This window comes from Epinephelus fuscoguttatus, linkage group LG5, assembly GCF_011397635.1.
Source record: "Epinephelus fuscoguttatus linkage group LG5, E.fuscoguttatus.final_Chr_v1".
Classification (NCBI taxonomy): domain Eukaryota; kingdom Metazoa; phylum Chordata; class Actinopteri; order Perciformes; family Serranidae; genus Epinephelus; species Epinephelus fuscoguttatus.
In genome coordinates, this window is record NC_064756.1 from 16,680,584 (window position 1) to 16,693,233 (window position 12,650).

The 12,650-nt window shown below is 42.5% G+C and overlaps 1 protein-coding gene across 1 annotated transcript in view; it reads left to right on the forward strand.

The window, feature by feature from the left end:
- The window catches only part of clpb (caseinolytic mitochondrial matrix peptidase chaperone subunit B), a 44,505-nt gene that overhangs the window by 26,483 nt on the left and 5,372 nt on the right, over positions 1–12,650 (forward strand). The window contains exons 7-8 of the mRNA XM_049576448.1: positions 2,198–2,312; positions 8,874–8,951. Of these exons, the coding sequence (XP_049432405.1) occupies positions 2,198–2,312; positions 8,874–8,951 (193 nt within the window). The remainder of the gene's footprint in view (positions 1–2,197; positions 2,313–8,873; positions 8,952–12,650) is intronic.

Consider the following 12,650-nt stretch of genomic DNA (forward strand, 5'->3'; position numbering starts at 1 on the left):
ATCAGGTTTAAACTGTGAACTTTGATTGAGGTTGATCTCGAAGCTTGGTTATCTTGTATCTGAGCGATAGTGTAGCATCAGCTGACTGCAGGGACCCCTCTCCGCTCATCTCTCGGTATTTTCACTGGTGTATAGTAGTAGAGGTGAGGTCAGCTGTTTTCTTAAATAAAACTCGAGTTACCCATAGTTATCTCCCAGCTTGACAGCGGGCCAGAGCTAAGCAAGATGAAGAGAGAGAGAATAAACAGCCAGCCTCCACTGCGGGGCGAAAACCTGTAGTCTGAGAGGACAAAGAGGAAAGGATGAATGAGGCGTTGGGTGGCTGTGAGAAAGAAAGAAGGAGAGAAACTGTGAAAATAAAGGTAGAGAAAAGATTTGGGCAGAGAAAGAGGTGGAAAAATAGATCAGATCAGCATAAAAGAGGGAATGCGTGTAAGAGAACTGAAGGCAAAGGCAGACAGAGATAGTGTGTTAAAGAGGTGGGAGTTGGAGGGAGGAGGTGAAGGGAGTAGCAGAGACACCACAACCCTTTAATATGAAAAAAGGGAGAAACAGCTTTATTGTTGCATCTAGAATGGATTTTTTCAGTCAGCTTTGCACAACAATATAACACTGAAAACACACCAAGTAGCAGCAAAGTGTTCGGTGTGCAGCAGTAAACAAAGATTAGAGATGCTTATATCCACTGATGAATTTAAGGGCATCATAAAGAATGTGGTGACAGAGACATGTGCTTGTTTTTCTTGAGAGGCCGCTATGTTTGAATAGTTGTTGTTTTATTGTGGATTTTTGTATTACATGTTGTATTTGTTGGATTTTGAATGTGTTTTGATTGGCTGCTACCTTGGCCAGGTCTCTTGTAAAAAAGATTTTCAAACTCAATGAGACTTCCTGGTTAAATGAAGGATAAATTCATAAAAATAAATAAATAAAATAATTAATTCTACTGCGTTTGGGAGGCGTGTCCATGTGTTTCAGATGGGAAAGAAATTCCTTCCAACATAAGTCACAGGAGTCACAGGACTTCACTGATTGCCTACGGGTATTCTCTGGCTGTAATTCGCTGCTAAAAGTTAAACTATCCCAAACTTTCTGTTTGTCTGCACTTCCCAGCAGAATTAAACAGGTGCACAGCTTTCCATAGTCTTTGCATGGCAGCTAGCTGCAGGCCGCACTTTGCTGCTTCTTGGTGTGTTTTTGGCATGTTTGTTGTCTCTTTTTTCTAGGGATGAGCTGCGAAGTTTGTACGGGTGGTAAATGGGGCTGCACAATATGTGGAAAATATGTGATAATGCTGTTAAGTATTGTCATTACTCGCCATAAAAAAAAACAGGTATTAAAGTGTACTCTGTTCTGCCTTTCTGCTGCTTCCAGTAAGCTGCTAAAACACAACAAATTGCTTGTTGAATTAAAAACAATAAAAGGAAATTACTTCCAACATTATTTTATTCAACAAAGTGACCCGCACACAAAGGCACCACTACAAAAAAGTGATTGTTCAGGGTGTCTACAGATCCTTAAAAAGTCTTAAAATGTCTTAAATTAAGTTTTCTCAATATAAGGCCTAAGCCTTTCTCCAGCCTGACAGACCCAATGACAGTTTACAGTCACTGGACAGACGAAGATTTGCAACATAAATAGCATTTAACACATTAAACACCTAAACTCACCTAATTGTTGTCATTTTTCCTTACTGCTCATTTTGAGCTGACATAAGTGTGTTTAGTTAGAAGGAGTACTTATACGTGTGTGTCACACCCTCACACACACAAACACATATATATAATGTGTATTTCCATTACAGGTTTGGTCTTAAATTTTATGTAAGGTGGTATTAAAAAGGTCTTTAGTTTAACTTGGTTATATCTGTAGACACCCTGTTGTTACAATTTAATGTGCTGTCTTTGACTGATACTGTTTTAGCTTACCCAAAAATGCGGTTGCTATATTGCCGTCTTTTGCGATGTGTTTTTTGCGCAAGTTGACATGGCATTGGCGATAAAAATTAAAATATTGTGCAGCCCTATTGGTAAAGAAGTAAAGATGACAGTAAAGAGGAATAGACTTGCAGACAGACTCTTCAGTGCCCCCCTGTTTTTCCCTCGAGAGCTGATTTCTCACCTGTCTCCCTTCTTGTCCTGATTCATTGACTGTCTCATCTGTTTTCTGCATGTCCATCCTCTTTACCTCCGTCTAGTTCCAGGAGGCGCAGGCTCGGCGGGAGGCGGAGGAGAGGAGGAGGTTCCCCCTGGAGAGGAGGCTGAAGGAGCACATCATCGGACAGGAGGGGGCCATCAATACCGTGGCCTCAGGTAAACACACACATGAATTGTGATATATGCGGCTAACACACAAAGACACACCACATAAATAACAGGTGCACGTAAATACATGATTCAAAGCCAAACTCTTGTTTCCACACAGTTTCTCTTTCTTTCTTTCCACCATGTTCCTGTTTTCCTCTCTCTCATGCTCTCCTCCCTTCCCTCCCACAGTAGGCGGGTTCAGACAGACCGGCGGAGGCTGTAATTGGTTAATTGTGATGAATGAGCTGTCTGTCAGGCATACACAGGTGCTGTGTGCATGTGTGTGTGTTTGTGTGTGTGACAGCTGAAGAGGCCAGGCTTGGAGCCGCCAGTTAACACGATTACAGAGAGAGGAGACATACTACAGACCCCCCCCACCCCCCACCCTTCATCCTCTTTTCTTTCCCTCTCTCTGTCTCTCCTCCCTTTCTCTCCTCAGTGTCTCCCTCCATCTCTCCTCTCTTTACCCCCTCTTCATCACACCCACTCTTTCTCCTTCACCTCTCTATCCTTCCCTGCTTCCACTTTGTGGCCTCCGCCTTCTGCATGTTTCCATCCTCTTTCCTCCGCGCCGTGCCGTCCGTCTCCCTTCCTCAAAACACACAGAGTCAGGGATGGACAGGCGAACGGCAAAGTGATGGAGACTGGATGAGACAAACAGATGAGACAGGGGTAAAACAAACGGAGGCAATGGGAGACAAAAAAGAGACGTGAACGCTGATGGGAGGAGATAGCAGAGAGGTGGCTGAGAAGCAGAAAGCTCGGAGCATTGACAGAAAGACAAAGAGAGCGAGTGCAATGCATAGAGAAGAGGAGGGAGGATGAGTTAGAGCACAATAACACAGCAGACAGTAAAGAGCTGATATTACACCAGGCATCCATGGAGGCCATGTATTGATCCGCAGATGAGAGAGAGAGAGAGAGAGAGAGAGAGAGAGAGAGAGAGAGAGAGAGAGTGTGTGTGTGTGTGTGTGTGTGTGTGTGTGTGTGTTCAGAAATGGTTCTGCAGCGGAGAAAGAGGCTGTGTGTTATTTTTATGATCTTGGACAGATTTGTGAAAATAATCAACTCACTCCCAAAGCTAGAAGCGGATATTATAATCTGTAATTTTTTCGTGAGAGCAAATACTGCAGAGTTTATAATCAACAGGAGAACAACTTGGATTTTTGCCTCCAGACCCTAAAAAAAACTAGACCTAACTACAGTTGTGAAAATACAAACTATAGGTGACTATAAGGCAGCATACAAACAGTGATGCAATGTGAGCAATGGTTACAAGTGTCAGGTAGTGTAGGTTTTGCTGGGAGTCGGTGAAGCAAGAGAGAATCTTGGGACTTGTAGTCTTTGGCAAGGTGATGAATGATTGTTGTTATCATGGCAAATTGTCCTGAAAGCCATAGAAGACGTCGCCACAGTGATAAAGGAACAGCTTATTGATCTCTGAGAAGTATTACAGTGAATATATCACACACACACACACACACACACACACACACACTGAAAGCAAGCAGCATAACATGTGGGATGCCTAAAAGAGGCCAAGAGGCAGACAGAGGATCTACCTTCAAAGTGTTGTGTGTTGTGTAGAGCTGCAATTATTAAATTCACCCCTAACTAATTAGATTATAATTTAATTAATTTGAGTCATTTTGAGGGGAATAAGAGGTAAAATTCTCTGATTCCAGCGTCTTAAATGTCGCTATTTTCTAGTGTCTTTACTTCTCTGACAGTTAACCATATATTTGAGGGGTTGTGGACAACACAAGACATTTAAGGACGTCATCTTGGGCTTTAGGAAACGCCGATCGACATTTTTCACCATTTTTCTGATTATTTATCGACCATACAACTAACCGATGGATAAACTAACCATGTGTATGTCATTTTGCCAGTTTTATCAAAGATGTTCAGAGCAGGAGTGATCCAACCTCTAGCTGAGTCAGAGAGGAGGAGGTAGAGATGTAGAGATGAGGAGATGGACCAGGAAAGAGCGGAAGGGATACACTGGAGATAAAGAGCCAACAAATGAGAAAGGGATGTACAGATAAAGAGAGAGGAGGGAGCTGCACACGACCAGATTATGTAATCGCAGAAGCACCACACACAATAATATATTTTACTTTATATCATGAGTTCTTGGAGTGATTAAAAATGTCCGTGGCAGGGGAAGAAACCTTTGTCACATGTTACATCTTCTTTTTTTCTCCTTATCGCCCATGAGAGTTTCCCAGAGACAAAGATGACATTTTGAAACCTTGACGTCTCCTCATATATAAATGTCAGAAAATGGTGTACAAAAATGTCGATAGGTGTTCCTCAGAGCCCGAATGATGTCCTCACATGTCTTGTTTTGTCCACATCCCAAAGATATTCAGTTTTCTGTCACAGAGGAGTAAAGAAACCAGAAAATATTTTGATTTTATTCAGTTTACAATGATATAAACCAGAGAACAAAAACAATTTTCCATTGATTAAAAAACAAATTGTTTCAACATTGGTTATCTCCATTTATAAAGTTTATATATATTTATTTTGCAGACCAGAAGTTAAGAAATTTGCTTTTTCTTGGTTTTAAAAATGCAACATATACACACACATTCACACATATACATACATAGGTTGCATTTGGTGTGTTGTCATGTCTCCAAAATGGCTGTTTCCGCATGAACTCCTCATGACGAACAGCTGGCCTGCAGCAAGATACACAACCACACACGCAAACAAGGTACAAATACACTAACTACACACACACACACACACACACACACACAGGAAGGAGGTTAGATTGATCCAGGTTTAGCTCTCAGGGCTAAGAGTTATTGAGGAGAATCATCCCTCTGTAATCATGTTAGAGCCAACCAGACCTGCCCAATACACACTGCCCTGAGTGTGTGTGTGTGTGTGTGTGTGTGTGTGTGTGTGTGTGTGTGTGTGTGTGTGTGTGTGTGTGTGTTGGTGTGTATGTGTGTGTAAGAGAGAGAGCGCAAGCTTTCATTTGTTTTGTGTCTCCTTCCTTTCCTTGTTGTTGTCAGGGTCCTCTGAGAAATGTCAATGTGCCCTTCTGTCAAAGTCGGTCTCAATCAGCTAAAACACACACAAACACACACAGAAGGTTACGCTGTCATTCACACAGCCATTGATAAAGCAGACAGAGCTTTGGAGCCCCTCTTGTCACTATTCATCTCTGTGTCCATCTCTGACACACTCGTTTGTTTCTCTGTCTCCTTATCTCCATCACTCCTCTCTCTTTCCTCTCTTTATCTCCTTCTACATCCTTACTCCTCTTTCCTCTCCTTATCTTCACTCCTCCTCCTCCTCCTGCTGCTTCCTTCTCTACCATGTCATCTCTCTACCTCTCCTCCTCTGCTCCTGCCAAGCATCTGTTCTTTATGATTATCAGCTATTAGTAGTGAGTTTAACACTCAGGCCTGGTGTCTGTCGTGAAGTATTTTAGCTTCACTGCATCACACACGGAGCCTCTTAGATTACAATATGTGAGCGGGAAAGGTCTCATGGTCTCATCTGTAGCTGTTGTTGGACACTTTGACTGTTGCAGGAAGTTGAATAAAAGTTTTGGTTCCTTCTCTTTAGCAACTTGGCCACAGCCATCTCCTGCCACTTATCATCTTCTGGCTGCACTCGATAACTTGCCAAGACATTGACACCTCTAAGATGCATTATTTAAGCTTGTTATCTCCAACTGTGTCGCTAACTGCATACATTTATGCTGAGAACTTGTGTCGTTATAGACGGTTCGCCAGATGTTGTAAAGGTTGTGGGAAATTGAGAAGGCACGTGGAAGGTGTATAAAAACTGGTCATAACATGATGTGTCGTAAATTAACCAGCTTGCCAAACATTCACTAGTGTTTATGAGTTAGGACTTGAATCAATGTTGTCCTCTCACTTGTCAGATTCAAACAGACAGAGATTCATGATGTGGAACCTATGTTTTAACTGCTTAAATTTACAATTCAGATGTAAAGTCAGAGTCAACCCAAGGAAAGGCCTAGTGTGCAAGGTCGCATGTTTTGTGTCTCTAATAGGCTAAGAAAAGTTGGCCTGAGATGGCAGTATTAAATGGTAAGCACTGAAATTTGTAATTAGAAATTGCAGACTTATATTAATTACTGCTGGGTGATATGGAGAAAATCAAATATCACAATATTTTTGACCCAATACCTCCATAAAGCTTTTGCGACAAGACTGTAGGGTTGATTATTGGTGCTTTCCAGGGTTCCCATGCATTAATTTATTTGTGGCAGCTTGACACATTATCACCAGTTGGAGCATTTGAAACGCTAATATTGTTCTGTTATTCAGAGCACCGTACTCTCTGAGCGCATAGCATATTCTTGGCACAAATGGAGCAGCAGAGCACCAGGCGCAGTCAAATTAATTGATATAGAAATAGAGCGCTGTATTTTTTTAGACCAGCGCTCCCATTTTACTGTTGTCTGTTTCTTTTCCAACCTACTTCAAATGAAACCAGCTGCGTTCCCATGGAAACCACACACCCCGCAGTCCAGCACTGGGTCTAAAAGTTTGCTTTCACCCACCTCTAATCCATCGATCAACTCAGAACAATCAGAGTTGACCTGACCACGCACTTTAACTGAAATGATCCACTCTGCGACTGCTGCTGAGAAAAAGAAAAAACATAGAATACAGGTTTATGTTAAACTTAAACCTTAATATACTGACTCTGATGCACCTCAAGCAACAAGGTGAGATGTAATATCTGGCATGTGTTACCTGAAAATGAAATGAAGCTAAATTTGTTGTTACACCGGATCCTGTTGAATCCCCTCTGCACTGTATAACAACAATCACACCATGTAAAAGAAATTATCATGATTCTGATTCCAGCTCTGCAACAGCCAGTCTGCCAGCATCAGTTGTACTGAGGCCCTGTCACACCTGGTATTAACATACGTCTTTGTCGATCTGATGGCAAGTGGATGCTTTAGGGACAGTGAGATCTGATCACTCAGACCACATTCGGAGATGATCATGGCTGCATATGGCCACATTCTTTCAGCAGTGTGTTCGTTAATGTGTCCTGGGCAACATTGTAGGACCACCTACTTAGCTGACATCCTCTGCATAGGCAGAGTAGGTACTTATTAGTGCACCAGATATATTATGAGTGCATCAAACATCTTGGACAATTTAGTTTGCCTGCACCAAGGAATAGACCTTGTCTGACTTCTTCTGATTTTGCACACGCGTCAAGGTCTGCAAACAACTTCCCCTTCTTCTTCATCTTTTAATTTCTGGCAGACTTGCACAGAAAGTGTATCACTGCTTCCTGCCAGTTAAAAACAACACATTTGGGCTTTGCAAACAGAAATGATCTCCGTGTTTATTTCCATATAGAGTGGGGAAGTGAGATCTGATTACAGGTGGTGACTCAAGTCTCGTGTGGAGATGCATTCTAATACCAGGTGTGAACAGAGAGGCATAAATCTGTCCCATTGTGTTCCGATCAACCAAGAATCATGTTAATACGAATTGTAAATGGGCCCAAGAGGTCTTGAGGTGGATGCACGGCTCTCAAAAAGGAACTGGGATCATTTTTGTGTCAGCTTTAGGAGATTTACAAAATGACCCAATCAGGATACATTCACCCATGTCATATACCTGGTCAACGATTTTGGGGCTGGAGCCTCTCAGCTCCTAAAGGTGGGGCACACTGTGACACTGAACAGATTGCCAGTCTATCTCAAGGCTACCACAGAGACAGATATTTACAGTCGTACCTAAGTTTCAAATTAATCCAAAATGTGTGTTTGGACTGTGGGAAGAAAGCCACCGGCACACAGCGAGGACACATTAAGGCCCCAGCCTGCCAGTTTATTCAAACCCAGGGCTTTTTTTGCTCAAGGCAACCAAAAGCCACTGTGCCACCTCCTTGCTTTGATCCTGTTGGCAGAATCCTGCTCATCTGTGGCTCAGGTTTTGGCCCCCGGCCTCTCAACAGCCTCAGATTTGGATGAGTTTGTGCTAGTGTCTGCTTCTTCGTCGAGTGGCTGAAACCATGGGCCAAATACACTCTTTACTCCCCTCCCATCCACCTCATCATCTTGTCTTTGTGTATGTGTGTGAGTGTGGTTGCTGGGGTGATGGCAGGGTTGGGTAGGCACTCCTCTTTAAGCAAGCGTGTGTGTCTGTGTGTGTGTGTGAGGCTGCGATCCATGCTAAACTGATTTCGCCATGGCCGCGCCAGGGAGGCTAACACAATTACTGCTGGCTAATGGCCCCACTGACTGAGGGGGGAAGAGAGGCAGCGTGGGTAGCTTTCTGGAGGTCTCTCATCTTGCTCTCTTGCTCTGTTTTCTCTCTTCTGTCTCTTTTTTTTCTCTCCACCAAATGTCTTGACCCTTTTCTCATCCCTGCTCTCTCGCTCTTTTATCATAGTTTCTGGGATACCCGTCGCCCTCGGGTCAACTCGGTTCAGTCGGGTGAAACTCAGAATACTTGGTGCAAAAGCAAAGTCAACAAATGCAAATGAGTGAAATAATTGTCTCCTTTTCTTTCTCCCTCTGTCTGTCCCTGCACTCTGTAGCCATCAGGAGGAAGGAGAACGGCTGGTACGATGAAGAGCATCCTCTTGTATTCCTCTTCCTCGGCTCATCAGGAATCGGTAAATCACTCTCTCATCTTTCACACCAAACACTTCGTGTCTCTTGTTTGATCTCAAGAAGTAATGACAAAAAACTCCTCAGTTTCTTGAAAGTAGCTGCCAAATTAAACATGACACTTGAGTTTCTGAAGTTTGTTGAATGCATGTGGAGTGTATTTTCTTCTGGCCAGTCGACTGATTTCAAAAGAAACAGACTAAAAGAAGAATTTAAATCAGAATTTTTTACTGTTTCTCACATCTGATTATTGAATTAACTAATTAACTGCCAATATCTTGATTTCTATAAAGATTTAAATTCAAACATAAAAAGAAGGTATGTGAATGTATTTGAGCAAATAAAGACAAAAATTGAGACAATAATTTTTTCAAAGACTGTTCCTCCTTACTCTAGCGATTGTACTACTCATACAGCCAGCACAGTAACAAGTCGGCAGGCTAAAGTTATTGTTGGCAAGTTAGCTGGCTTAGGAAACTAAACTGTAAGATAATGTTGTCCCGTTCCCAACAGCTAGGAGCTAACGGTGCTAACGGCAAGAACAGCGTTAACAACTGCAAAAATGCTAACAGAGCTAACAGTGGTAACCTAGTCGGGAACAAGAGGGTGGGCGTTATGCTTCCTCAACCATACCGTCCTGCTGCCGTGGGTCGGGATGGTGTTATCAGCTGTAAGTACCGTATTAGCACAGTGCAGATTGGCTAGTCACGAACATGCAGGCGTAGCTGAACTGTCTACCGCAACAACAAATAGAGAAGGTCGAAATAAAACAAACACAGAGGTAGCGTGACTTAAATCTTTCCTCAGGACGTCATTACTTCACTATAACTTTACATAGCAGCTATACCTCTGAAAGTCGTGTATGGCTCATTTAAGTTATTTGTGTTATCACAGTGAACAAGCAGTTTGGGACTGGAAAAGAATGACATCATTAACTTGGTAAATGTATTCTGTGATTATATGCCATTTTCATGAGCAGTTTTTAACAACAGCCACTTTATACAAGTTAGATGTCACAACCTGTCTGACTCAGGAACAGCTTGGCAGTGTCACCAGATGTAGTCCCGTACACAAAGGCTCTGATTGGCTCGCTTGTTTCTCAATCAGTTTTCCTAGTGGGATAATAAAGATAATCATCAATCAATTTCCAACCAGGTGAACTACAGATGATCTAGAATTAGGGCTGGGAAAAACATCTAGTTTATATAAATATTGTGATGTGTGACTAGGGCTGTCCCAGACAATTATTTTTCTAGCGACATTTATTAAAACATCATTGTTTACCCTCCAATGGTACCCCCAGCCCCCCCTTGAAGGTCAAGTTCATTTTATTTAATTTTATTTTCTACATAGCGCCAGATCAGAACAGAAGTCATTTAAGGTTACCATTCCCATAGAACAGGTCTATACCTTGTCCTTTTATTAAACAAACTAAACAGCCTTATGTTATTTAATTTATGTCATTTCTGTCTCTACATGGTCGCATGTTTACAATTCTCCTCGGCTCTCTGTAACGTGCACAGCGGAGTTCGGCCCCGATGCGCGCACAAACACACACAAACATGTGTGCGCACACACAGACACAGGCGAGCACACTAGAGCACGATTCGGGCTGCATTTTCCTCACCCGGGTGAGACAATTATAACCAAGCCCAGCCCAAACCCGCAGCACGGCACTGTGCACAAAGTCAATGGAGCGGAGCCTGTGTTGCATTCAGGCATTGTCACGTAAATAACAAATTCCAGTATTTGAATAGGCCATAGCACAATAGCACAGCACTGCTGCTGCATGCCGCCACGCGTCGGTTCAAACAAAAAACATCTATTTACGTAGTCGACGTCGATGCATTGGCCCAGCACTGTGTGCAACTAAATATTGTCTTAGATTTTGAACATGATAAGAACCTAAGTATTGAATTTTCCTAGTTTATCAAAAATCGCAGTGCAAATATTTTGTGAAAGCAACAACCCTATATATTTGTTGCAATATCGACAATGAGTCATTTGGTTAAAAATATTGTGATATTTGATTTTCTCCATATCGCCCAGCCCTCTCTTGAATCTTAGACAAAATCTCTGTTGAGGATGGTAATGTTCTTGAACCAAGCTAGAATCTGGTATTAACTAAGCAGAGCTGGGACTAAGGTACATGTAGTACACAACCTACAAATATTTTACAGACAAATGGTAGCTTTACAACATAATGCAATTAATGTGAGAGAATAATAATTCTTTCCATTAAAGTAGCATCCTCGCTTCGTCCAGTGCTCAGGCCCTGATAAAGCCACATCCATTTCTAATCCATAGTTTAATGTATCCGATTGAGCTCTGGGTGCGCCAGCTGTCAAAAGCAGCTGATTGCACTTTAAAACACTGGAGGAACCTCTTTGTGACACACAGCGCTGAGAGTGAGCAAGTCTCAGAACAACACTACAGTGGTTTCAATTAAAGATGCCCATTGGGGGTTAACTGAGAGCGACTGAATTCTGTCAGGACCTTACTGCTATAACAGATCCCCACCGACAGCCCTCCGTCCATACATCTGTCTGTCACACTTACTGTCCAAATAAAGGCAAAAATGCAACACAAAAATAATTCATTCATTCATTATCAGTAAGTGCTTATCCTGTAAAGGGTCGTGGAGGAGGGTCTGGAGCATAACCCAGCTGACAATGGGCAAAAGGATGGGTACACCCTGGACAGCTCACCAGACTTTTACAAGGCTGACACATAAAAACAGACATTCACGTTCACATTCACATCTACCGGCAATTTAGAGTCACCAGTTACCTAACCTGCATGTCTTTGGGCTGTGGGAGGAAGCTGGAGTACCCAAAGAAACCCCATGTCGACACAAGGAGTACATGCAAACACCACGTAGAGGGGCCCCAGCCGGCTAGTGGGTTTGAACCCAGAACCCTCTTTCTGTAAGGCGACCGTGCTAACCACTGCCCCACCATGCCACCGCTACAACATTATAGGAAACTGTTAAAGGAAGGCTTTATTTTTCTTGAGGTGTCCAAAGTATCAGAAGTGGAGACTTCTTTGGGCTAAGTAGCTGCATTGTGTAGGTAAATCTAAATTTTGGATCAAGTCAGATATTCAATATTAAAGGACAAAACTTGACATCTCCAGTTCAGAGAAAAGCCTAAATGATCCCAAACAGCAGTGAGATGAAGAAGTGGGAGTGCATGTGTGTGTTAGAGTGAAGGAAAGAGGGAGACAGAGGGATATTAAGGGCCAGATAGATGGCTAAAAAAGAGGGAAATGGTGAGATGACAGGCCACAGAGATAGATGAAGGAGCACTGGTGTTCATATTCTCTGTTGCCTTCAGCGACAAACAGTGGCCATGAGACATCAATATTAAACACAGCAACAAGACACACAGCCTCTCACACACACCACACACACAATCATCATATGCATACCAAACACAAGACATCAATATCATATATGAGCATATTATATGCAGAATATTTTAGCGACAAACATAATGTGTGCTTCTGGAGAGCAGGAGATGATTGAAAGCTCTGTAGAGGGAGGCGCTGGGATTTAGGCCAGCACTTAGAGAGGGAGAGAGATCGTCTTTCTGTCTGAAATGAGTAAGCTTGTTTTCCTGAAATCTCTGCATACTGATGTATTCCAAAAAAGCAGGCATTCTTTTTTATATCAGAAGCAAAATAATTAAATGGAAGAAGGAGCT